The sequence below is a fragment of the Tachypleus tridentatus genome, chromosome 13 (assembly GCF_004210375.1).
Source record: "Tachypleus tridentatus isolate NWPU-2018 chromosome 13, ASM421037v1, whole genome shotgun sequence".
Taxonomy (NCBI): Eukaryota; Metazoa; Arthropoda; class Merostomata; order Xiphosura; family Limulidae; genus Tachypleus; species Tachypleus tridentatus.
In genome coordinates, this window is record NC_134837.1 from 255,230,532 (window position 1) to 255,256,823 (window position 26,292).

The following is a 26,292-nucleotide window of genomic DNA, read 5'->3' on the forward strand; positions in this document are numbered from 1 at the left end:
TGAATTAAAACCTCTTACGCCACCTGAGTTCTTGGCAGTAGTAACTCATCTTGAGATCTGCTCGGTTTGATACACGTGAAATACAGACGTGTAATTACAGTTTTACCTTGCAAGATATACCACAGTATTCATTCAAGTTGTAAAGCCGTGTGTTATAACTTTACATTTTCCAGGCAGAAAAGCAGATTATTTCAACAAAGATACTTTCCAATTATTGTAGTGTTATCAAATAAACTGACTTCCCTAAGACTATGGAATAGAGCCGCTAATAACAGTAGCGCCGAACAGGAAAGTTGGTTGCTGGGTTATCGAAATCTGAAAATTTGACTAATTTTTTTAAGTTATGTGAGACATGAACAAAGTGGACACGTTCTGATGACAGCAAAAACGACCTTTATTAGAAAACATGGATAATCGCCTCTACTGAACCACTGACTAGATCATCATGTTTTCTCCATCTAAAGTTGAATCTTTGTAGCATACGTCACATAGAAACCCAACTAAGAAAGGGTACTTTACATTGGTTTCATGCTAGCACAAAACCAGTCACATCATCTTGACATTCACAGTTTCACCACTCAACTGAAAGAAAAATAGAAAAATCCACCAGTCGTCTGGATTATTCGCTTCGTTTTTATTTGGGTTTAATGTAAAATATTTGATAAATTATCCCTTTTATATTCGTAACACTAAGTATATATTAAGTTTCAGCGCTTAAGATGCTCAAGAACAAACGCCGAAGTATTATTATTCAGGATAATTAGATGTCTTCAAGTATGTTTTTAGCATATATAAAGTACAGTTTACGAAACTACTTAGCAGCTACGTTAATTCAACTTAACCTCTTATCTTGTTTTTTTTTTTTTCTTTATGTTTGACTCGTTCATTGCCAAGAGAGCACATAGAAGTTTCGCTTCCATAAACACTGTAGTGTGAACTTGGAATTCAGTTCCATCACGAAGAAATGGTTCACACTGGGTTCAAGTTTCACAGAAGTAATGGGATATTAATAATAAACGTGCGTCTTTTTTTTTTTAATGTTATTATTGTGTATTTGAAAATAAACGTGATATTGAGAGAGTTGTTTCTCCTACAAACGTGGCAGTGAAAGATTTGCTGGAGACGGGATCATTACAAATAGTCCTTATGAAGAACTCTGTTATGCCAGTCTTTAAGGATAAGTCGTAGTTTGGTTAAGACGATACTGTCTGTGAGAGACAAATCAGTTTCATAAATGGCTCTACTCTACAAAATGGGAGCTGCATATGTACGTTTACTTGAGTATGTAAATGACATTTCTCGTCTATTTCTTGTTTCCCGAAGATAGTAGAGTTGTTTCAGTCTCATATCTACTTTTAACTTTATACGATAAATTATTTATATATATTTTTTTAATGTTGGAGTCATCAACACATCACGTTGTATCCTCCTTTGTTCTTTCCCCCCTCAGCGACATAGTAGTATGTCTGTAGACACACATGGTTTTGATACCCATGGTGGGTCGAGCACAGATACATCTTTATGTAGCTTTGTGCTTAACTTCAAACAAACAAATAATATTTGCTCTCTTCATATAACAAGACCAGTAATTAGAACGGTCGATTCATAATCTGAATGTCGCGGATTCTAATCCCCGTCGCACCAAACATGCTCGCCCTTTCAGCCGTGGTGGTGTTATAATGTGACTGTCAATCCCACTATTCGTTGCACAATTTTTAATTTTAACCAAAGAAAAAATTTCCCTACATTTTCGCAAGCAGAAGAAATGAAACTTTATAATACCAAAAACGTAGAAGGACAGAGAGAAAAAGAGAAAGAAACACAATAGCCAAGGTTACGCTGGAACTGAAGAATCTCTGTGTATCTCTGAATAAGTGCTGGCATGTCACAATCCCATTAGATACGCTGGAACTGAAGAATTTCTGTGTATCTCTGAATAAGTGCTGACATGTCACAATCCCATTAGATACGCTGGAACTGAAGAATCTCTGTGTATCTCGTGCTGGCATGTCACAATCCCATTAGAGCAAACTCTACAAATATTTCTATATCACTAAATATAGTTGAAAAGTAAATGACAGAATATATTACATACTATCATATCCCATAGGGGTTCAACTATAGCGGCGCTAGTGTATTCAAAAATATAACAAAAAGTGTGGTTATGAGAATACAAGGAAAACAAAGTTCTTTTAGAAATCCTGGGATTTAATAATTTTAAACTTTATGAAATTTTCCGTTGGATCTACTGTTCAACATTTAAAACTGAATGCCTTATTAATTACTAGCATAAGGAAGACTAATTTTTATCTCAGTTTCGCTCTGCTCTCCTAGACATTTTGAACAACACACAACTCTCTCCCACACAAAGATTAACAACTATTATACTTTATATATAAGTTGCAGATTTTGTTTTTGTCAGTTAATTTTGTAAAAAGATTAGTTAAATCTATACGTTCTAACGAAATGTGCTCATCCACTCTATCATCTTTGAGGGATTTTTTGAAACGAGTACTAACTTATGGGAAAAGTAAGATATATTAATTTTTTTAATCACAGACTATGCTTTTTGATTCTGTCGTGTACCACCCCTCTAGCCATGAAGCACAGTGCGCAACAGGATATCCCAGATACCACGAATGGGAACTTGCCTTGAACTTAGCCTCTGCCAATGTCTTTAAGAAGTTTTCGTTAGGCTTAAGGTAATTTGTTGAGTGCACGTATTCCACACGTGTTGACACATGCACCGTGTCTTGTTTTAATTGTAGTTTTCGCTATTTTTTTTAACCGCCTACGAGAAACAGAAAGGGCCCATTGGTGTTTTTAATCAACATGAAACATTTGAATTTCACGACTGTATGATGAAATACAGACTTCTTAAACACTTAACAAGAAATCTAAAGCCAATTTTTATTTTTAAAGAGAACTGTTATTTTCCATTCTGATCAAATTATAAGCTGCCATACTTGAACACTGGTTATCTCTCATTAAAGAACATAAATTAAATCATTAGATCCACATCAATCCAATTGCATATTTAGTTGGAGAAAAAACCGATATAAAGAATTTGGTAGCTCAATCCGAGCTGCTTTTCACACTAAAACTATATATTTCAAGAACGTTTGAGTGAACGCAAATAATAATATAAATAACGTGCCAATCACACTATATTACCATATCCAGTACCAATGAGGCTTGTTGCCCAACACTCTGGCTCAACAAGGCGAATGGATTATTACAGGTATAATAATGGCTGAGATAGTTTTTATATCACCAGCTGCGTGTACAACTGTTATGCTGTAAACTTAATAAAAATGATTGAATTGTATTTATGATCAACTTTATTTACTGAAATCGTTTCAAAATAGGAATAAGGGTAATAACTGGTTTATTTTTAAACCAATTAATCAGAAGAGCTGGTAATGAACAAGACAGCCTTCGTGTTCCCAGATCTGGACTAGAAACCACTTTAGTAATATTCTGTGGGCAGCTAGTTCAGCATACACTAGTCCCCCGCTAGTACAGCGTTAAGTCTACGGATTTGCAACACTAAAATCAGGGGTTCGATTCCCCTCAGTGGGCTCAGCAAATACCCCAATGTAACTTTGCTATAAGAAAGCATACACAAAACACACATCATGTGTTAATTGTACTTTTAGTACAATATTTGAATATTCTAAACCTCGAACATCTATATATCTGAGAATGTGTGTATTATGCTTCAGAGGGCCAAGTATGGCCCAGTTATTAATACGGTGGATCTGGATTTGAATCCTGTTACCACAAACAAAAAAAGGTGCTCTGCACTATGGGGTCATGTCTACCTTATAAAGGTGATAGTAAAATCCACTGTTTGTTCATAGAAATGTACCTTTCTTCTAGTCTATCAGTTCAAAATTAGGGAGAGCTAGTGCAGAACAACCCTTGTGTAGGTTTGTGTGAATACTTGAAAATACATAAATGCCTATGGACATATGAAAGTCCGAGGACTCCACATAATATAATACATCATATAAGTATTTATTCCTTTGTTCTTCACTGATGAGTTTAAACATTTACTATGTGACCTCTGATGCAAACGCTTAGCATAGTAAGCAAAACAACTTTGTTTATACAGGGTTAAGTACGTCATAGTGAATCGATTTTTAAATATGAAACTCCAAATATTTCTGCGTAATCAAACTGGGTCAAGGAACATTAAGACACTGTTGTCTTCGTACACTAGATGGATTATGGAAATTATAACGAAGGGATGAGTGAGCTTTAAACAGGACAGCTTTACAACGGAGCTTTTTGTAATGGAAACTATGTTTCAGGACTATTGTCATAATGCACTGTTGTCAGATAGAGTATAACCGGACACGGTGGGGCCCTAAAATTGTTTAATACAGCTTACACAACCTCTTTGTTACATTCAATACACCCTGATATATGTTATACTCGTATAGGTCAAAACTTTTTCCTTGGAATAGCTAAATACACGATTATTACACATGCATAATTTATTTCACAAAACTTTGGCATAACCTTTGACCTACAATGTTTCCCAACTGTTGCCTATTTAATGTTGAACAGTCAAAATATATTTTTCTTAAAAATGACGCAGTTTCCTTTTTAAACATATATTTCACCAAAGGAGCATTGTAATCACAAACGGTATTATTAAAATATAATTGACTGTTTTAAAATTCATTATATATATACACACACATCGTTTCACTAATAGAATTATTAACTCTACAGCAAACCTGGATTTTTTTTCCTTTTTAACAGTTTTTGTTTTATTATAAATAAAAATCTGTTATTTTCAACAGTGGCATCACATAATAGCACCCCATTAACAACGAAATGAGGGCCCGGTATGGCCAGGTGGGTTAAGGCGTTCGACTCGTAATCCGAAAGTCGCGGGTTCGAATCCCTGTAGCACCAAACATGCTCGCCCTTTCAGCCGTGGAGGCGTTATAATGTTACGATCAATCCCACTATTCGTTGATAAAAGAGTAGCCCAAGAGTTGGCGGTGGGTGGTGATGACTAGCTGCCTTCCCTCTAGTCTTACACTACTAAATTAGGGACGGCTAGCGCAGATAGCCCTCGAGTAGGTTTGCGCGAAATTTAGAAAAACAAAACGAAAATGAAAGGGTGTCGCTATAAACGTGGAAACAGTATACAAGGAGTTCGTAACCTATGTTAAAACTATTTACTTGTGTTGAAAATAGTGCTACCACACCTTCCGGATACACTGTATAAGGAATATATATATATATATACACACATTAATTGGAGTACGCAATGTATCTGAAATAACTGCTGTCTTATTTTTACTGTTAGCAACAGGCTGAGGCATGAACAAGTCAGTTTTGTTCCACTGATATAACGTGGGTAGAGTACTTGTAACAATGAATTCATTTTTTATTGTTAATGTGAATATCTCTGGCTGAATGTTGAAACGTTAAAATAAGAAAGCGCGCTGGTGTGGGCGTGGTCATCTATAAAATATCAGTTGAAAATCACCTCGTTTCTTGTTTGTGCAGTAGCCTATCTTGTAAACTGTTTTTGCTCGAACAGTATCATATGATATTGTAATCTGTTGTGAAATACTGTATATTTTTATTGAGTGTTTTATCCTTTTTGTCCATTACACTTTCGGTTAAAATATTCAGTAGTTATCAGTTGATGTACTGTCAAATTACATAAACATTTATCAGCTTAGTTACCTGCCTTTGATGCCCAGAAGGAAACAGAACTTATATCCGTTATTTTGTTCCACTAAAAACATACTCTGAGCAAACAGACAAGGGTACACACTTAATAAACACGAACTTTCATTTCACCACAGGCCTGCGAATTATCTGTCACTACTACGGACAAAAAATAAAAAAGAATTATAATAATTCAAAGCCTATTATGTAATTTTGGTATCAAGAGTGTGATTCAGACCCGATTTTTTTTTCGACACTACAGGAGATCAGCTCAAGAGATAGTGACACCACGTGCTGAGTGACGTCAGATCTGTGGCTGCTATTGTACTGGCAACATATTACATTTTAGGAGAGGGAACCAGCCTGCTCAGGTGATGACAGAGAGCAAGCAGAGTTGAAATGAAAGCGGCGGAAGATTTTCAACTAAGGGGGGCTGAAGATTAATCATCCTATTAAATGCCACTCTGTGAAACCTGGCGCAGAGAAGTATGGGATAGATTTTGTGAAGAAATATATTTACTTGTTAAAAACTTCACAAAGTGGTAGAAGGTGTAACAAATCCTAACAGAAGTTCATGAACGTGTATGTAACAATTTACGAATGAGGGTAAAAATTACGTAGGGCCATTATTACTATAAGCACTTGGTTTAAATAAGTGATATACATATGTATATACATATTGTAAGGCCATTATTACTATAGGCACTTAGTTTATACAACTGACACACATGTGTATATACATATTGCGCATGTCGTTCGTGATGTGATAGAATAGCTTATGACTGTGATCTTCACAAAAAGTTGAAACAATAGTCAGTGGATTATGTTCCAATCAACATCAAACGTATCCTCACAGTTGTTAAAGCACAATATGATTACCAACTCTTTAACTGATGCCAGTAAAAACTGAATGAGGTGGTGGGTCGTTCGTTATTTATCGCTCTCTTAAGAATAATCAGAAACTTAGTCGTTCAGGCGTAAATATTGTACTACTTTAGTGTTACAAAAATATTGGCTAATCACGTTCTCAGGAATCACAAAATAAGTCGGTCGCGTTAACGTATCTGTATACACAATAAGAGAGTATAACCTAGGAACAATCCTGGGTAATGCTACATGTTTGTAAAGCCATTATCCACATCCATAGACCATACATCAATGAATAAATCCTTCAAATGGTTCTCCGGCAGGTCAGCCTTAAGTTTTTGAATTTAAAATGCAAAAATCTCCGGTTCGATTTCCCCAGTATCAACAGAATGTATATTGTCAGCCCATTACGTAGCTTTCCATTACGAATACAACAATGATTTTCGAATGTGCTATTCGATTGTTTTTACTAGTTTGACATGGATTTGTTTGTTTTAATTTCGCGCAGAGCTACAGGAGGGCTATCTTAGCCAGCTGTCCATAATTTAGCAGTGCAAGACTAGAGGGAAGGCAGGTAGTCATCACCACCCACCGTCAACTAATCACCTGGCCAATGCCGAGCCATTCTTGAAGGAAGCACAACTTTAGGTCCCCCGCTGGCATAGCGGTAAGTATACGGACTTACAACGCTAAAATCAGGGGTTCGATTTTCCTAGGCGGACTCAGCAGGTAGCACGTTGTGACTTTGCTACAAGAAAACACACACGCACAGCACAACTTTATGGCATAATCTGAGTAAATGAACAACAGTAAGACATTGAGTGTTGTCTACATTGTTTGTAATGCATGAAGTTAAATGTCACTTGAAAGTGTTCATATATATGTATATATACATCATCCGATATACACAGGTTACGCAAAAAAATGCTTTCAATCTCCCAGAAGACTCTTGGGATACGAACTGAAATATCAAAACATATACACTGTAACATGAACAAAAGGTCTGGCGGGAAGGTTTGTTTGTTTGTCTGTTTTTTAATTTCGCGCAAAGTTACTCGAGGCTATCTGCGCTAGCCGTCCCTAATTTAGCAGTGTAAGACTAGAGGGAAGGCAGCTAGTCATCACCACCCACCGCCAACTCTTGGGCTACTCTTTTACCAACGAAAAGTGGGATTGACCGTCACATTATAACGCCCCCACGGCTGAAAAGGAGAGCATGTTTGATGCAACCGGGATTCGAACCCGCGATCCTCGGATTACGAGTCGAACGCCTTAACACGCTTGGCTATGCCGGGCCCCTGATGGGAAGGAAAATGGAGTATGGAAAATGAAACCCCCAAAAAAATTATGAAAAAGATGTAGGAAAGTGTCAGTTGGATATCATGATTTTTGTTTCAAATGAATTGGGTTTAAAGATATAGAAATACGTACAATACGACAGGAACTATCCTTATGTTCAAAAATGTAATTCAGTAGAAGTTTACATGATATGAAGGGTACTACTTAAAGAAATATTTTCAGGTTATATTTCTAAATAATTTTTTTCCCTTGATCTTTAACACAGTTTTAGGGAACTTCATTTGGAACGTTTTTTGTTTTGTTTTTTTCTGTCACCAAATCTTTCCTACATGTGACAACAGGGATGTTATTGGAGAGATAGGTGTGACAGACAGTGGCGGGCATTTCAAAATTTGGTGCGGGGGGTGTTAAGACCTATCGAAAATCCGACATGTTGAAACTTTATCATGTTGTATATTTATGGTCCTTAATGTTTATGGGCCCAGGTCAGTGAGATATGATTTTATAGTATGCTTCATGCTGGTTAAAGTTTGTTACTGTATATTCTAAAACTCCAAGATGGAAAATAATTTGAAAGGTACAGTGCTGATCAAAATATTAAGGCAAATGAACATAAAGAAAAAATATGTATTTTGCGTTGTTAGACTCAACCACTTATTTGAGCAGAGCTTCGGTAAACACGTAACGAAATTTAGTCATTTGTGTTCAAGCATTAGCGTTGTCAACATCTCTCACTGACATCTCCTGTGTTACATTGGATAAAAACATGGCAAAGGCTAAAAAGTTGACAGAGTTTGAACGTGGCAGAATTGTCGAGCTGCAAAAGAAAGGTCTCTCTCAACGTACCATCGCCGGTGAGATTGGGCGAAGTAAAACTGCTCTTGCAAATATCTTAAAAGACCCTGAGGGATACGGAACGAGAATTTCAAGTGGTTGGCCCAAGAAAATTTCGCCGGCGTTGAGCAGGATGATTCGACGGGTTGTCCAGCAAGACGCCAGCCGATCGTCGAACCAGATTAAGGCCTTTACGGGTGCAGAATGCAGCTCAAGAACAATAAGTCGGCATCTACGAGAGAAAGGCTTTAAAAACTGTAAACGTCTTCAAAGGCCACGCCTCCTTCCACACCACGGAACAGCTCGATTAAAACTTTGCTGAGAAGCACCAAACATGGGACGTAGAAAAGTGGAAGAAGGTTTTGTTCTGTGATGAGAATAAACTTAACCTGGATGGTCTAGATGGCTTCTAACGTTACTGGTACGATAAGGATATCCCACCGGAGACATTTTCTATACGACACAGTGGAGGAGGTTCCATTATGATCTGGAGTGCTTTATCCTTCCATGGAACAATGGAGCTTTGGGTTATACAAGGACGTCAAACAGCAGCTGGTTACATTGGCATGTTCGAGAGAGCATCTTTATTGACTCACGGCCCTCGTTTGTGTGGAAATGACTGGATCTTTCAGCAGGACAACGTTGTAATCTACAATGCCCGCAGGACAAAGGACATTTCATGGCGAATAACGTGATTTTTTTTTATCATCCAGCGTGCTCGCCCGAACTGAACCCCATTGAAAATGTTTGGGGGTGGATGGCAAGGGAAGTCCATAGAAATGGACGTCAATTCCAAACAGTGCATGATCTTCGTGAAGCCATCTTCACCACTTGGAATAATATTCCAGCCAGCCTTCTGCAAACGCTTATATCGGCCATGCCAAAGCGAATATTTGTAGTTATTCGCAATGACGGTCGTGTAGCTCACTACGGAGACCTCTTATTGGGCATTTCCTACCCTGTTTAGGACTTCTTTTTGGTATGGTCTTAAACTTTTGACCAACTAGTATTTAGGCTACTTTCATAGTGTTCACTTTTTCCCTATTAAATGCTAACAACGTTTTGTTTTTTTTCCCCTTTTCTTATTTTCATCTTTCGAAGCTCTACTCAAATAAGTGGTTTAGTCTAACAACGCAAAATGCATATTTTTTTCCCTGTATTCATTGGCCTTAAGATTTTGGCCAACAGTATATCTGGTAATTCTACATACGACAATACATTTCGGCAATGATTTCGCACAATCTGAGTTCTGTATATTTAAAATAAAAAAACAACAAAAACTTAATTCAAAGACATCCAGTCGCTAAGTCATGAAGAACTTACTGGCTAATATATACATACATTACATACATGTGCATGACCTTAATGGATGGACGAACATACATATTGGAATTTGAATTCATTATAAAAAGTGGATCCGTATAATTACCAACAACTTTCGACAAATTAAAGTATGGTGGTATCACATCACAATAAATATTCACCACTAATGATAGGGCATCCGGCCCCTCAAACTCGGAACGTGGCCCAAAATGACAGTTTGTGTATGACTTTCTAGTCACGCTGGATTGACACACACACACACGTAGCATAGAGCCCCAGCTGAAACGGCAAATGACGTCAGCTTTCTTTTTTACCCCCTCATCTTTTTTTCTGAACTGACGGTCTTGCGTGGTAGAAGAAATTTGCATTAATGGTAAGTGAATCATTGAAGTGACCCCTTCCTATCGTTACTGATTTCTATTTAATCGAATACTCTCAACAACCAATGAATGCTTTCCATATATCATATTATACATGTGTATATGTTTATAGCTAGCTGTTTCGATAATGCTCTAATTGCGCTTAACATCTTTTCTGAATAATAATTTTAACAAATCCAACTTTTTTTTAACTATATGTTAATATGGAGTAGCATTAATTATTTGCAAATAACGTGCTTATAAAAGTACGCGAACGTTTTTAATCGCTTTTACTATTGAATTTACTCGAGGTTTTCAGTTTCTTACGTGGGTCATGTAATTACTTAAATTTATCTATATTATCAAACATACGATACCCTTAGTTTGTATACCTCATGTACTATGTGTTAAAGAATCATATTGATGGTAGGAGAAGAGTATATTTCATCCTATTATTTTTTCATCCAGTCGAAATCTCACAGACCAAGAGAAAAACATCAAACGTATTGCTTTAGGATATCACAGAGGCACGAAAGAGTAGGCCTCAATTCGTTCCCTGATGTGAGAGAAGACAGGATGTAGGGCTAACGATTCCGAAAAGTGCACTCGTCAACAGTACAATCCAACTCAGTGTTAGTCGACCTCTTATCAAACCTTAGCCCTTTATGCATGGGGGCGCTCAAAGCCGTCGTGAAATAATCACGTGCAAATATATATATATATATACGTGCTCCAGTTTAGAGAGCGACTTGAACATCCAAGGTTTATGATTAATAGTTCAGTCAAACGTTTGAAAAGGACAGTTTAAGTTTTACGAAATTCTTACGGTTATTTTGAGATAGTCAATGTAAACACAAGCCTACTACAAAAAGGCTCTGAAGAAATTATATATACAAAATTATATGTATAAGGTTGTTACTTAGTCCACAGTACTCCCAATAATAGAAAACAAAGAACTAAAATGTAAACATTACCAAATTTAAAGACAAAAAGATGCCACCTTTTGATAACCTCGAGAACTGAAAACAATTTGTAGATAAAATTATTTTATGAACATTTGAAATAACAATTAGCTGAAAACAAACAAAAAATGTATAGCTTGGGTGGCTGATTTATATATTTGAATAAATATAAATTAAACTTAAGTGCTACTGCTATATTAAAATGATTTATGCCTACCGTTTCGACGAGGAGTCGGTTGTTTTCTTCGTGTGCACCTGAGACCTTGATCTGCCATGATTTCATACTTACGATGATGTTAGTTTAAGTTTTTGTTGTTCCCAGCAGTTTAAACTACCCACGCTACCAGCTGATTAGTTAACAAGCCACTTTTGAAAGAAACTAAACTTTTTGAGTTGGTGATGTGCACCATGAGAAACTTCTCTTGAAGGTATCTCAAACACCGCTATACAAGATTAACCTGAGGGCTGATGCGCTCTCTCTGCCCCACACCCATAAGAATACGGTGACAAGCAAGTAATCTAATCAATGAGTCGCCACATGAGAACGTTCGCTATTGGAGGAATAAAGAAGCTCGTGATTGGTCAATGACTTCCCACCTATCAGGTTGCTCCGCCTAAACGACTCATGGTAGAATAACTTCAGGTTTGAGGATTAATGTTTTGGAGAGCAAACAAGTTTTAATATTAATTTTAAATGTTTCTTCAACGGAGCTAAACAACTATAAAAATAGTTTGTGAATTTAATTGTACTATTATGTTGTACACGAACCTATAACGAAAATTATGTTTCATTTTATTTTTAACGTAAGTTTAGGGTAGCCGTAATCAAAATCATCAGTATATACCAGTTATGCCTGATTGCGATGAATTGAAGTTTTCAAATGAAAAATATGTAAAAATGTAGAATGATCCTTTATATCTAGCCTAAATATAATTGCAAGCAAATATAATATTTTAGAAGCTGCCTTGAAAATAAGTTTTACATAGGGTTTGGTTTTCTGCATTAGACCTACGTTAACTAGTCATAACTGACTGCAATTGGAAACGATATTATTTTTAGCACCAAGCAGTTGTACTGATAAGACTAATCTTTACGAGTTATATAGTATCGGTCTTAGCGTATCTGATATTATTAGGCTTACGATTTTGACATATGAAACAACGCCATCTGGAGAGGCAAGAGTGACTTTTGAGATAAAAAAAACAACAACCTGGTATTGGCTGGAAATAAAACTTATGTTCGTTTATTTTTGAAGAAAACCGGTACTATAATTTCTCAATAGTCCGTTACTAACATGTAATAAGGCCTTTTTAACATTATTTGATATTGCAAAAGTGTTGTTGATGATAAAAGAAATTAGTATATTGTTTATTTATAAAGTAAAGCTTGTGTTATGGTTAACACTGATACCAAAATATTATATAGAACTACGAATAAATAACTCAGTTTTTAATTAACATCAGGAAATTTTAAAATATTTGTTTGTAATTATACCAATTCTTGTCTTTAATAATAACAAACAGCAACAATTTTGAAATATACACCTGAGAAAACATCCTGTCTGCAGTATTCAAATTAGAAGTACCATTTCAGTTTTAATAGGGGGAAGAGTGTAACTTTTGTCAGAGGTGCAGAGACTAGTGGATGCTCTTTAGTTTTTAAGATTAAATCCGGGAATCAGTCTGTTTTGGGAGAATTTCTCTAAATATTTTCTATATTATTTAATAACTATTCAAAAATCACACACACACACACACACTTATATATATAATACGAATTTTTTCGTTCCCGAAATGAATTAATAATAAAAAGCACAAGGTGAGACAATCTCCTCACCCTACCTAAATAGTGTCTCGACTTCCAGTAGAAGAAACCTCTATTTATCACCAACTTGCAAGAGTGCCTTAAGAGGGAAGTGTGGCTATAGGGGATTACTGATAAACAAAAAAAATTGTATGTAGGTGATAATATTGATGAAGATAACATATGTTATACTTGGGTTCTACAAAGATCTGGAATAAGGTTTTTGTTATTCATTATCTGTTTCAGTAATGACAGTAATTGCAATTTCATTATCTATAGAACAGAGAGAATCAGTGTTTTTAAGAGAACAAAGAGAACCAGTACTTGTAAGACATGCCAATGGAAATTTATTTTTATTTTATAGGAAAAGAGTGCATGAGGTTTATTATTTTTTATGGTTTCACATATTTTTTATATTTAATTTTGTTTTCTCTATGTTACTGTTTCTCTATGTAGAAACTTAAAGGAAATTGAAGCTGATGTTTATGGCTACATACTTAAGTTATTTTAAACTTCTGTTTTATAGGTTGAGTAGAATAATAAAAGTGTCATTTAAGTTTAAAATAAATATTAGCTAAAACAAAAAATTATTTTCTCTGTTTTTCACAAGATTTGACTTTTTATTACATATCTTTTCTATGAAAATAAATTGTTTGTTCATTAGTTCTTGCCTTATATTGTGAATAACTCTTATAAAATGACAGTCTTTCACTCATCCCAGTACTTTTAATTTGATATTCTTGCATATTTTGTATGAAAGAGGAATTTTATTTGTATCAATTATATTCTTGTGGCAGCTTGGGTTGTATAGGTCATCTTATTTGTAATTCCTAACCATTTATAGCAGTTGGTACAGCATTCTCCCGATGAGGAAGATGTTTCGGGTTTGAATCTGAAGAAATATTAATAAAAATTAAAATTACTGCAAGAAAAACTGGTGTCTTGTGTAGGGCCTTGTTTGTAATAATGGGAGAATATGATGTACAATGCTTGTCTGACCTGCAAGAGATATTGTGTCTGAAGGTAATGAAATAATTTTACTTTGTATTGTCACATGTTCTGATATAGTGTCTGTTTTGACTCTCATTTTGGTATGAACAACATTTACAGGGTGTTTGGAAAGTCACTGTGCACTTATATATTTATTAACAGACATGTTTTAATATAGAATACAGGAGGTAAATATGAATAACAATTTTAAAAATGTTAAAAGTGACCCCGTTGGCATCAATACAGGCCTGGATCCTTCTTATTTTGTATCTAAACACCGCCATCAGGTGCTGGCTTGAAATAGATTGAATGAATGCTGATTACAAAACTGCACAGTGACTTTACGAACACCCTGTATAAGCTCGTTAAGTATGATTATAATTAGTCTTATTTGTCATAAGGCATATAATTAATTATAATCATGTTTTACCATATTGTAAAGAGCTTACCATAACAGTTGTTGTTGTAACAAATGACTTGTATAAATAATGTTCTTACTCTAACTGAGTTTATTGTGTCCCACCTGGCCTGAAAACCTCTGACTTAAGCAAAATGCATCAGCAACAGTGGATATTATGACTATTTTGTGGTTCAAATACTGTTATAAGTGCTCTTTTAATTCTTAAAAATCCTTAAGGGACAAGATTAAAATATATTAAACCTAACATAATATCTTAAGACAAATATAATTAATTATTTTGACTCTTGTTATTTGTTTATTAGGAATTTCTATAGCTTTATTATACTTTGACTTATTTACTGTGAAATATATATATAATTATTTATTTTATTTTTTTCAGCTGAAAGATACATGATGACCTGGATCATGGTTTAGTTTATCAAGAATATATGTACTAATTTTTTTATGGATTAATAAAAGTTCCTTATCTGTTGAATTGCTTTAAAGGTAGGAAAAACCACTTTTTTATAAGTTTACACATCAATAGAAATAAATTATTTTTTCATGTCTTTTATATCGAAAACATTTTATAAATTTTTGATTTTTTATCATGAAATATTCATAAACAAAATAAATAATTGAATTCTTGCTCCTATATTTTGGTGTGAAATCCTTGTAACATTACTTGATTATATTTTGACTTTGTTTGCTTATGAATATACATAATTATATTTTATTTATATTGTATAATAATGACCTAAAATATGTTTTAATCCACCTGTCCAATATTTCCAATGGGAACACACAGATGGAATGAAACAATGAGATATGTGTTGGACTGGATCCAATTGTCTTTTGTGATGTGGACAGTTGGCCTTACTTTGATGCAGGATAGACTATGAGTTGAGCTTATTAGGTGGTGTCAGAAAGCTCTACAAAATCATTATGAACCATTCCTTCTTGACAATGAAAATTAATCCATGCCAGTGAAAAGTAGTGAAAAGCTGCTTAAATCATGCCTGTTGTTTACTCTCCTTAAAGGAACTCTTTATTGCTTTTGTTGCAGACTCTACAATACTAAAAATAATGCCTTTGGAAAAGAGGAAAGGTTCAGAACTTTACCTAAGTTAAACCCTTGCATTTGAGAGTACAAAAATAGCTTTGTTTATATCTATACTTCTAAACAATAAAAAGATCTTTCTTACTTGCATCATGAAGAATGTCATCAGACAAAAAACTTCAACAGCAAATTGACAAAGAAAACCTTCCATTCGGGACATAGGGAATGCTGATGACATCGACTTGAGTACATTTCTTGAACTGGTGAAGCTTTTGTGAAAGCATGATTCCTCATTCATTTGGGAACAAATATCCAAGTGGCAACAATCCAAACTTTCTCATATCTGTCCTCACAAGTGTAGAATGAAATAATCATTCTCATTAGCTGTAATGTGTGATCTACCACCATCAATATAATGAGTACAACCAAATACTTTGCCATCATGTTTTAAAGTAAAATAGATGTATCTCATGTTGACCTGATATCACATTATTCATTACTTATAATTCAATGGTAGAGTGAAAATGAAAGAGTTGTTCATTGACTTCATTTCATTTGAAGGAAAGATTGCAGAAGCAAAAACAAATCAAATAAGCTTCTGTAATGGTTGGAGTGCACTGTGGAATCCAGCAACAAACTCTGATTATCATTCCAAATGCAGTTTTTGTCCGTGCAACAACCACAGTTTGAACCAAGTGTGTATGTGTGCTGCAGGAACAATGGAGAGTTCTTCATCTTCCATCTATAGATTGTAGATTCTTTAAAAGCACATCACAAGTAAGGTTCCAATACAGAGTGGAGCACAAAGCACAATGCTGTTGCTGCCATCAAGAGGGGGTGGTTGATGCACTTGAAGAACTTGGAGATGGAGTCACAGATAATTTCATTGCATGTATATATTTTTGGAACCCTGTGCTGAAAAAAATAAATGACGACCAGAAAATTCAACAAGAATGTAGTTTTGGGCTGGATCAATGTGCAGCAAAAATGAATGTTCCCTCATTATTCTTTAGCAAAGAAGGGAGGCATTGTGGTTGTCCTGTCTCAAAATAAAGCTACTGAATTGTGTTCTACAATGAACATCTCAACTGAATGCCAGAAAATGGTAAGAAAAAGAGTCAAATGACCATAGCCTGACTCTACAGAAGAGAGCAGCTGCTGGTTATCAACTAATTTAAAGTGTAATAATTAGATGATCAAGACATCTGAATGACCTAAGCCTTTGCTCTGGATCTCTTGAATGTGATAAACAATATCATATTGTATCAATATCAAGTACATATCTGAAACGTGTTAGACATGCTACTGACTGATATTAGCAAAACTGGTATATTATGTAGTTTGTGCTGTCTGTATACTGTCTATTAATTCATCTGTTGATGAATTCATCATATTATTTATCATCTTATTCATACTTTGTGAATTAAATAGAATGTACAAGTTTTGTATATTCATTAAATAGATATAAAACTCAGTACATCTCTATATATAAAGTGTGTTTTGACTGTAAACATTGCCTCAGTTGTCTTCACGTTCAGATATGCTCAGATCTGAGTTTCTTATCCCACGTAGATGGAACTTTTGAAAGAGTTTGTGGAGAAGGAAGTCAGTGGTAAAAACAATAAGCAATTAAAAAAAACAGATTAAAAAGATCCAGACACTTAATATGTAAGGTTTTTATTTGTGTTTTAAAATGATGACTTTGAAAATATTCATAATTAATTACTTCAATACTCCTTATGAACATTATTTTTGCTTTACTGTTTTTACCTTTAGAAACAGAATCCATTCTATTGAATAAGAAATAGACCATCCACGACTGCCCTGTACCATCACACACTAATATGTTTGTAAAATGTTTGGGTTTAATTCTTACCTTCCAGTATGAACAGGGGCATAGATCCTGGGGGGATGAAGGGTATACATCCCCCCTTCATTTTAGGTGAGGGGTATGGTGCATACAATCATCCCCCCTACAGTTTGGTCTGTTGAATTGTTTTATTGCATCACAGGCCTACAAATTGTGTGTTTTTTCTTGTGATTCTTGTGTTCTTACCAATCAAATTACATAATTAGGCTTAGATATAGGCTTTTTCAGTAGCCAAAATGTACATCTTTAATATAGGCGTGCTTCTAAGCTTTTCGATCTAAGCGATAATTCGTAAGTATCAGTCAGTAGGCCTAAGTATATATGCAAGTATTGTGGCAACAAGATGACTCTGTGACTGCATGTTTACAACTTTCAGGTTCACGTAATCAGAGATTACCAATTTGCAAATTAAACAGTCCACATAAGTGGTTACAAAAATCATTCTCCCCATCGGGTGTAAAAAATCTACATCTATGAGTATGAATAATGTATTTTAGATTTTAATGTATGAAACTGTTTACAATGATGCCAAACTGAAGTCCGGAACATGCTTCAGTTCAGAGTGTCTTTAGTACTAGAAGTGATTTATAGGCATTATGCTGGGAAAAAAGTTTAACCTATGTAGGTTTAACCTCATGGTCATCGAAACACCTTGCTGGTGCCACCAAAACTTTATCTACCAGATTTCTTATGTGAGTAGTCAAGACAGGTCACTTTAATTATTTTCATTACACAGTGTTGCCTTTATATTTTATAAACTTTGTGCATTAAAAAAAGGAAATAACACGACCCAAAACTAATTTGTATGTAGAAAGGAAGGTCAAAACAAATATTAATATTAGATATACTTGTGCAGGGTCACCTAAAGCATTCTTTTTCAAAAGTAAATAAAAACTAAAATTCAGTGAAAAGGTTCATGTGTCATGTTGTGTTGTAGCCTACAGGGTACATAATTCTTTACATGTTTCATGTACATGTTTTACTGATATCACTGCAGCAGAAATTGCAACATTTGAGCATTCCATATGTAATGTCATTTTAGTACCTACTGACATGCTGATTGACAACATGACTGTATAGTGACTAAGTGGTTAAAACAGGTGACCCTCCACACAACTTTATACCTTCTTTCAGAGAAATTACAAAGAAATAAATTATGAAAAAAGCCAATATAAATGATGATGTAGTGTCACACAATACATATGGAACTGTTAGGTAGCTTGTATTAACTATATGTAATAAAAACTTAGTTACAAGAGGTAAAACCAATGATGCTCACTTAACTATTACATGAATAACATCTAAGCAAATAAAAGTATAGGAGTGAAAGTTTTTAAAAGATTCTGATGTCATGTAGAATGTTCAAACCCATAATAAATGTCAAGAATGCCATTGAATTTCCCACAGAATAGAATGAAAATTTTTCTATAAGTGTTTCTCAGTTGTACGTAGTAAAACATTTACTCACAATGTTTCACCAGGTTTATCTAGTATCATAAACATTTGTGATGAGTTATAAATATTGTATCATAACCTATTTAGAATTATAGACCCTTTCACATGTTCACTATCAAATCATTATATCTATTATATTGTTAAAACTCTCATTCAAACAATGTTCAATATCATCCAAGTTCATAATAGTTATGTAGAAAAATATTACTTCTGTTTTTTTATTCATTGTTATTTTTATTATTATTGGATACAAGAGATTGTTTAGTTTAAGAGATATTATCTAATTGTTAATGATTGTTTAGTTTTCATAACAAGAGAGTTTAAAGTTAGTTATTTTAAAACTGGTACTTATGACAAGTTTTGAAACTATTTACCAATTGTATGTTGCACATGCAGTATAAATGTTGTAATATTGTTGACATTATCTTACAACATCCTTCTGAGTTTTTCTCATTATGTGTTGTACTGTTACTACTAGTAGGCTAGATATTTCTAGATTTTTTTTGTTGCATGTTTCAAATATTTGCAGGTACAGAGAGGAAGTTAAGTTTGTAAAAGTAAGTTAGTGAGGGATATAGATCTAGATCTAGGCTGTGTTTGCAAGTTTACTATAAAGAGTGTATAGTGGTATTTTAAAGTGTTGTAATCATAGACTGTATTGTAATAACAGAGTAGAGAATAATAATTAAACTCGTTTGCAGGGTTCTAAGGTAAATAAAAAAGATTGTGTAGCCTATTGATGAAAAAGATATTATTCAAGCCATAAATTCAACTGTGGTAACCTATAATGTAATGATGTTTTTTTGTACATACATTTGACCTATTTTTAATATATTATTCTAAAACAAGTAGGTTTGGTGCTGTCAATTTATTGTTGATATTTGTAGCTAACAAGTCACAGACACCTACTGAAACAAATCTGATTCTATATAAAACCTGAAAATTATGAATCTAAAATAAAGCATTAAGAATTTTTGATTGAAAGTAAGTTAAATACATAGATAAAAACTAAAAAAATGAAAAATAGGAACTTATAAATCAATAAAGCTAATTCAGTACAATAAAATTACTGAAATTATTTATCAAAGTAAATCACTAATCAAGAACACTAAAACCTGTAATTCTTAGATTCAATTATCTCATAATTTGGGTGCCTTTGCTGTGTATGACATTTTTGGTTGTGATCCTAATAAAAATTAACGAGGTTCAACCAATTTAGATTAGTCCAAAATCTGTATATTAAGTTAATGATGCAATATAATCTCTTGAACATAAAACATGATTGAAAATTTTATTCAAAATTATGTTAAACATTATAACCAATAAAATTTGATGAAACTAAGCACAAAGAAAAACAGAGTAAGTCATTACTTTCATGACACAAAACAAAACACACCAGCTTCTTGCTTGAGATTCACACAGCTTATTAATACTGTAAATCTAAATAAGTCCACAAATTAGGTGTATTCATGTGAGCTAAGTTATTGTTAGAATTGTTGGATAAGTCCACTAAATAACTGGGGATCCTAGATACGAGTTAAGGAGCTGATATTTCTACTTAACTATGTTGATGTTAAAGTGAATAATCAGAATAGATGTAGAGCAGAAGGTATAATCTTTATTAGTTAATATAACACAAACAGCTTGTGTGTATATTTAGTTCTTACTATGCTGCGCAATTGTTTCTGCTGTTTATTCCATATTCAGCAGTTCAGGATGGAAACATATAGCAGACTGTTTTAAATTTCATATTCTTTAGTTTCCAAAGAAATCTTGCATTTATCCAGTATGTTTAGAACTATACATTTGACTAGTCTTTCTAATTACAATATAGTTGAGGCTGTAATCTCTAGATTTCATTGGAAGAACCACTAAAGGACTCTACCGTAGACATTCTTATGCAATGCTGTATTAAACAATGTTTTCAGAACTCCATAACAACTAGAACAACAAAGAAAAAAAGGTAACTTGAAGAAACAAAAATCAGCTCAACAGTTTTCTGTGCATATTCAGCACAAATTCAGCACAAATATTACGAATTTATAATAAATATTTTAATTATGTAAGAAGATAGGAACCCACAGTATATTTAGATATCATGTAAGTATTCATCTGTTTGCAGTAGTGCCTGTCCAATAGCAAAAACTGTTGGAAATAACAAGAAGAAGACGACAAACATAGCACACCAGCTACCTAATTAATAAAACCTCTCTAAGTGTAACATGCATACACAGAAACTTACAATGATCCACCTAAAGTACTTAAATGCTGTTTTTAACATTTCTTCATAGTTTGTTTTTTTTCATAATAGTGTGTTATCCCTCAAATAACTGATTTGTTCTTATAATTTTCACTACAACTAGTGTTCAAATTTTGCATAATATTAAGAAATGTATGTTGCAAATCTTAGTGTAAAGAACTGATGGAAACATTTGTAGTATCAATCATTTTCTATATAATAAATAAATAAATATGGGACCTCAGGAGAAATTGATGAGATTAATTGCAATTTTGACGATATTCGTTTAAGTATATTTAAAGATCCTGTAACCAGGAGATGGGAATTGGGAGCATCTGGGTGCAAGTGATAATTGCTTCATTAAATTCAGTGATTTGCTACATATAGAAATAAGAAATAATGATATTTTGGTTACAGGTTTCAAAGGGATACAACAAAAATTATTTATCGTGAATTGGGCAGCCGAGTTATCTGGAGACACTGATCAGATGTGGAAATTTTTTTAAATATTTAAATTAAACATATTCCTTATAGAAGGAACAGAATATCTGCAAATAAAAAAAATTCAGGTTGGCTCTAAGAAGGTATAAGAGATAAACTTAAAGAAAAGCATCATGGATTTAAGAAACTTAAATTGACTGGTATAATAGAATGCTTAGAACATCAAGAAAGTTGGTAAAACAGGAAATGATATTGGTTGAAAATGTAACAATTAATAGTAAGGATTTCTTTAAATGCATTAAGGGTAAACAAAATGGTAGGATTGGAGTAAGACCCTTGAGGTATAACAAAGGAAGGCTTGTATCTGATGATTATGAGATGACTGGATTATTAAAATTTGCTTTTTTTCTGCTGATTTACTAATGAAGACTTAAGCAGTATTCCACAACATGAATAGCTGATAGATGGAAACAAGAATGAATAAAATGACTGCATTAATTCTGTGCTTATTAAGGAAACAAAAAAGAAAGTTAAAGAACAATAGTGCTCCTGGGTCAAATGATATTTCCCAAGTGTTTTGAAGGAGATTAAGGATTGGATATGTTGGCCACTTATTACTATTCTTTGTAAATCCTTGCATAGTAGGCAGTTACCAGAGGGTTGGAAGCTAGCTAATGTCACTTCTCTTTTCCAGGGTGGTGATAAATTATAGACAATATACAAATCTTTTGGCATTCTCTGAAAAGGTTGCTGCTTATGTAGATGAGGGTTAGGGTTTATATTTAGAATATTTGGATTTTCAGAAAGCATTTGACAAAGTGCCACATAAAAACAAGGCTTGTAAAAAAATTCTCTAAATGTATTGGGGACAACTTAGCAAATTAGGTAGAGGAGTAGCTAGATGAAAGAAAGCAGAGGGTTGTTACAAATGGAGTTCAGTCAAGTTGGATTAATTTCACAAATGTAGTACCTTAGGGCTCAGTATTAGGACCTTTGCTCATTTTTATTTATATTAGTGGCATAGATGAATGAATAGTCAATAAATTACTTAAAGTTGCTAATTATATTGAGCTCTTGGGTGTTGTTAACTATGAAAAGGATATTACTGATTTACAAATGGATTTAAATCATTTAGTGAGTTGGGCAAATAAATTGCAGATGGGGTTTTAATTATCATAAATGTGAGATAATGCATGTGGGTTATCATAATTTGAATTATAAATTTAATTTGGATGAGAATAACCTTAACAGCGAAATGAAAGAAAGAGATCTTGGTGTAATGATTGATCAGTTTCTTAAGCCATCCTAAATACTGTGATATTTTTAATGGAAGGAAAATAGGATTTTATGTTATATTTACAGAAATATTGAATACAAGTCTAAAGAAGTAATTTAAACATATAGGTCACTGGTAAGGCCACATTTGGAGTATTGTGTTCAGTTTTGGGGTCCTTACCTTACGAAGGACATTGAATTGTTGGAAAGAGCTCAGAAGAGGGTTACTAGAATGATGTCCAGGTTGGAAGGGTTGTCATACAAGGAGTGACTGAAATCTCTCAAGCTAGAAGGGATCCAATTGAGGTTTTTAAGATTGTAAAGAGAATTGGTAGCATTGATGAATTATCTTTTTTTCATATTTAACAGTAAGAATAGTAGGTCTAGTGGACAAATAGCTAAGGCAGCTTTATTTTTCTAACAGGGCAGTTGGTTTTTGAAAGGAGTTACCATCAGATGTTGTGGAAGCTGTAAATTTAAGCAAGTTTAAGGCAAAGTTTGATAAGTATATGAATGTTGAGGAAGTCTAGCTTTAAGAAAGTTTTTTTCTTTATTTATTAGTTTAATGGATGGAACAGCTGAGGTGGATAATAGTGGTTTCAGTATATTGTCCTATGAAATGGTAAACAATATAAAAGTGAATTAAGCCTGTTTTCAAAATGATGTGCAATGTGACATGTTGGTATACAGGGTGGCCTGTAAGTCCCTACCCATCCATATGTTATTATGTTATATTCAATTACGCATGTATTATAAATTTGTTTCTTTTTTTTACAGAGAAATATGGCCGATGTAAGCCCATTTACACTTGAAGAGCATATTTTGACAATTACGTGGGTACATGAGCGCAAGAATACTGGTGACACCATGGATACATAAGATATATGGGTGGGTAGGGACTTATGGGCCACACTGTAGAATACTGGAAGTATGTCAAAGTTTTCCTATTTTTGTCTTTCTTACAGTATTCTAGAAATTAGTGACAAAAATTAAATTTTCAGGTGAATGCATTGTAATTAACTGCAGGAAATGTGAGTGGAAAACATTCCACATTATCAAAATTTTTAACAAAAAATTGAAATTCTGAATACTTGAACAAATTCAATTATGGTTCTAAAAACGTAATGCAAAAAAAAAACAAGAGTTTTCATAATGTTAGAAATGTAAATATTTTATAAACTACTTTATCTATAAAATATTCACAAAAAATATCCAAACTGTTGCATGCTGATTAAATTTTTAAAATTTAAAAATTAGTTTTTATTCATATTTCCATATCATAAGAACATTTAGTTTAGTGAGTAGTAACTCTACAATATTTTATTATGTATGTATAGTTAGAATGTTAATAATTCTGGGTCAACTATATTTCTATTCAATTTTAGTACCAGTTCACTTTGGTAATTTTTCAGAGAAGTAACATTTATACAAATATATCATGTCAAGGATATAATTGTTTTATATCTTCACCCTATACTCTTTCACTTAATTTTAAGGTTTAAATATGCCTGTTATGATTCACACATGAACATTTGGACAACCTGTAATGGCTAGAATTTCATTACAAAAGAACTCCAAAAGTAAAATAATATCAGATCTTGGAGCCAGAACTTTTGTAAAATATTTTCATCTGGCACGTTCTTTTGACAGCTTATGAGTTGGAACATTTTGTGCACAGATATGTTATGGAAAATTCACGTTCAAATTTCAAAGAACATATTTAGGTATTAATGTTGATGTTGTGATTTTATTCACTTCTGATTGTTATTAATTAAGATAACTGCAATAAACTTTATTAACTTTTGCAAATGTATGTTTGATGTAGTTAAATCCTTTGCAAGACTAAAAACGTACATGTAGCTCCAGTTAAAATTAACATATAATTTGCTATCATGCTTTCCCCTGTAGTAAGAGTGATAGAAAAAAAGAAAATTTTTGGTATCTGATACACCAAATTTAAGAGATAAATGTTTTATTTTTGGCTAAGTTTCATGAAAGATACTATCTTGATTAACATTAAGTTATAAGAAGATTGATGAAATTGCTGCCACGTTTTCATTAACGGCTTAGCATTTATTTGGTGATATAAGTTACTCACTTGCTTTAATATATAGAAGTACTGTGGAAGGCAGTTAGATTGAGTGTAATTTATAGGCAAGTCCAAAGTTGTAATTGGCTTTGACAAAGTTGGTTATGCTAACAGCAAAATTTTTATGGACTGTTTGTTCATGAATCATTCTAATTTGGCAATAATGTAATTTTTCATCATTGCACAGGTCCCCTTTAGTGTAAAAAAAACGACAAAATATTCACTGCAAAACTCCTAGCAAGTTGGTAAAGCCCATAAAAAATCTGTATTGTTACAATATTGTACCTAATTCAGAAATTCTGCTTTCATATTAAAATAATCACTACAACTGATTTAGTTGATTTAGTTTAGGTATTTTTTTTCATGTTTAGTGTGAAAAGAAAGTTCTTACAATTTTCAGTTGATCTGTAAAATTACAGTTTTGTATCAGGAAAGTGCTTATATGACAGTAAAACATATGTTTCTGATTATTGTTTGTTTTTTTACATTGAATAAAAAATACATGTGTGATATTAGAAATACAGTTTCATTCATTTAGAAGTAAAACAAAACATTACATCTATCAGCTTTTATGTATTGCTGATTGCAAGTTATAAGTTGGATATCCAAAAAGGGAGCCATTTAACTGAAGCTCTAACATTACAAGGAAATTTTTACAGAGGAAATTATGTTCAGAAAAAATTATGGAAACTTGCTAGTTTCGAAAAATGGATTTATCCCATGTTTTTCCTGATGAAACATTTTGAGGAGGCTAATGTTTGGTCAACAACAACATGTGGTTGTACATCTTAGCAGAGTATATTTGAAGAAAATAACAACTGTTTTTTTTTTCTGGTTATTTTATTAATTATCGGTTAATATTCCTAATGACCTCAGAGTTTCACAGTACAAAGTGCAAAGATTTTCTGTTGATTAAAAATCAGTGTCATATCTGTGTAAGTAATGATGTCTTAAGAAGTGTCATCTGTTTGAAGTGAAGCTTAAATTGGAAAGTTGATATTTGGTATGATGACATATTCTACTGTGATACAACTCAAACAGAATTTTGTGCTCTCTCTTTTTAAAGGATTTAAAAATCATTCTCAACATAAAAGTTATAGTATGGTTCTAGCTGGGTTTACAGAGGTTTCATTTTGTGGTATTTTTTATCTTCCTTTGGGTAATTGGGTAGGAACCATGGAATGACAATAGGCTTACCAGATCATATTTTATGGAGAAAAATCTGATTTCTATTTAACCTTAACAGCGCCTGAAGTAAACAAAGAGACCAAAAACAGTGGACTATGTACTTCAACAATCTTTATTTCAACATGAGCAATAATGTA

At 33.3% G+C, this 26,292-nt stretch overlaps 1 protein-coding gene and 1 long non-coding RNA gene across 10 annotated transcripts in view; one reads left to right on the forward strand and one right to left on the reverse strand.

The window, feature by feature from the left end:
• Positions 1-11,867, reverse strand: part of LOC143240776 (uncharacterized) — a 246,700-nt gene extending 234,833 nt beyond the window's left edge. For 4 of the 7 annotated variants that reach the window (XM_076483803.1, XM_076483804.1, XM_076483813.1 and 1 more), the window contains exon 1: positions 11,562-11,863. In XM_076483803.1, the coding sequence (XP_076339918.1) occupies positions 11,562-11,619 (58 nt within the window). In that variant the 5' untranslated portion in view covers positions 11,620-11,863. Of the gene's footprint in view, positions 1-11,561 lie in introns of all 7 variants that reach the window. The other 3 variants (XM_076483806.1, XM_076483805.1, XM_076483814.1) reach the window with 2 other exon arrangements.
• Positions 11,868-13,200: 1,333 nt separating this feature from the next.
• LOC143240777 (uncharacterized) lies at positions 13,201-25,454 on the forward strand. 3 transcript variants are annotated; one of them, XR_013021953.1, is made up of 4 exons: positions 13,201-13,367; positions 13,993-14,171; positions 14,939-15,045; positions 23,656-25,454. It is a non-coding gene; the product is annotated as an uncharacterized LOC143240777 (long non-coding RNA). The 3 variants fall into 3 exon arrangements; XR_013021952.1 differs by lacking the exon at positions 23,656-25,454 and adding an exon at positions 15,347-16,961; XR_013021954.1 differs by lacking the exons at positions 13,993-14,171; positions 23,656-25,454 and adding an exon at positions 15,347-16,961.
• Positions 25,455-26,292: the final 838 nt, after the last annotated feature.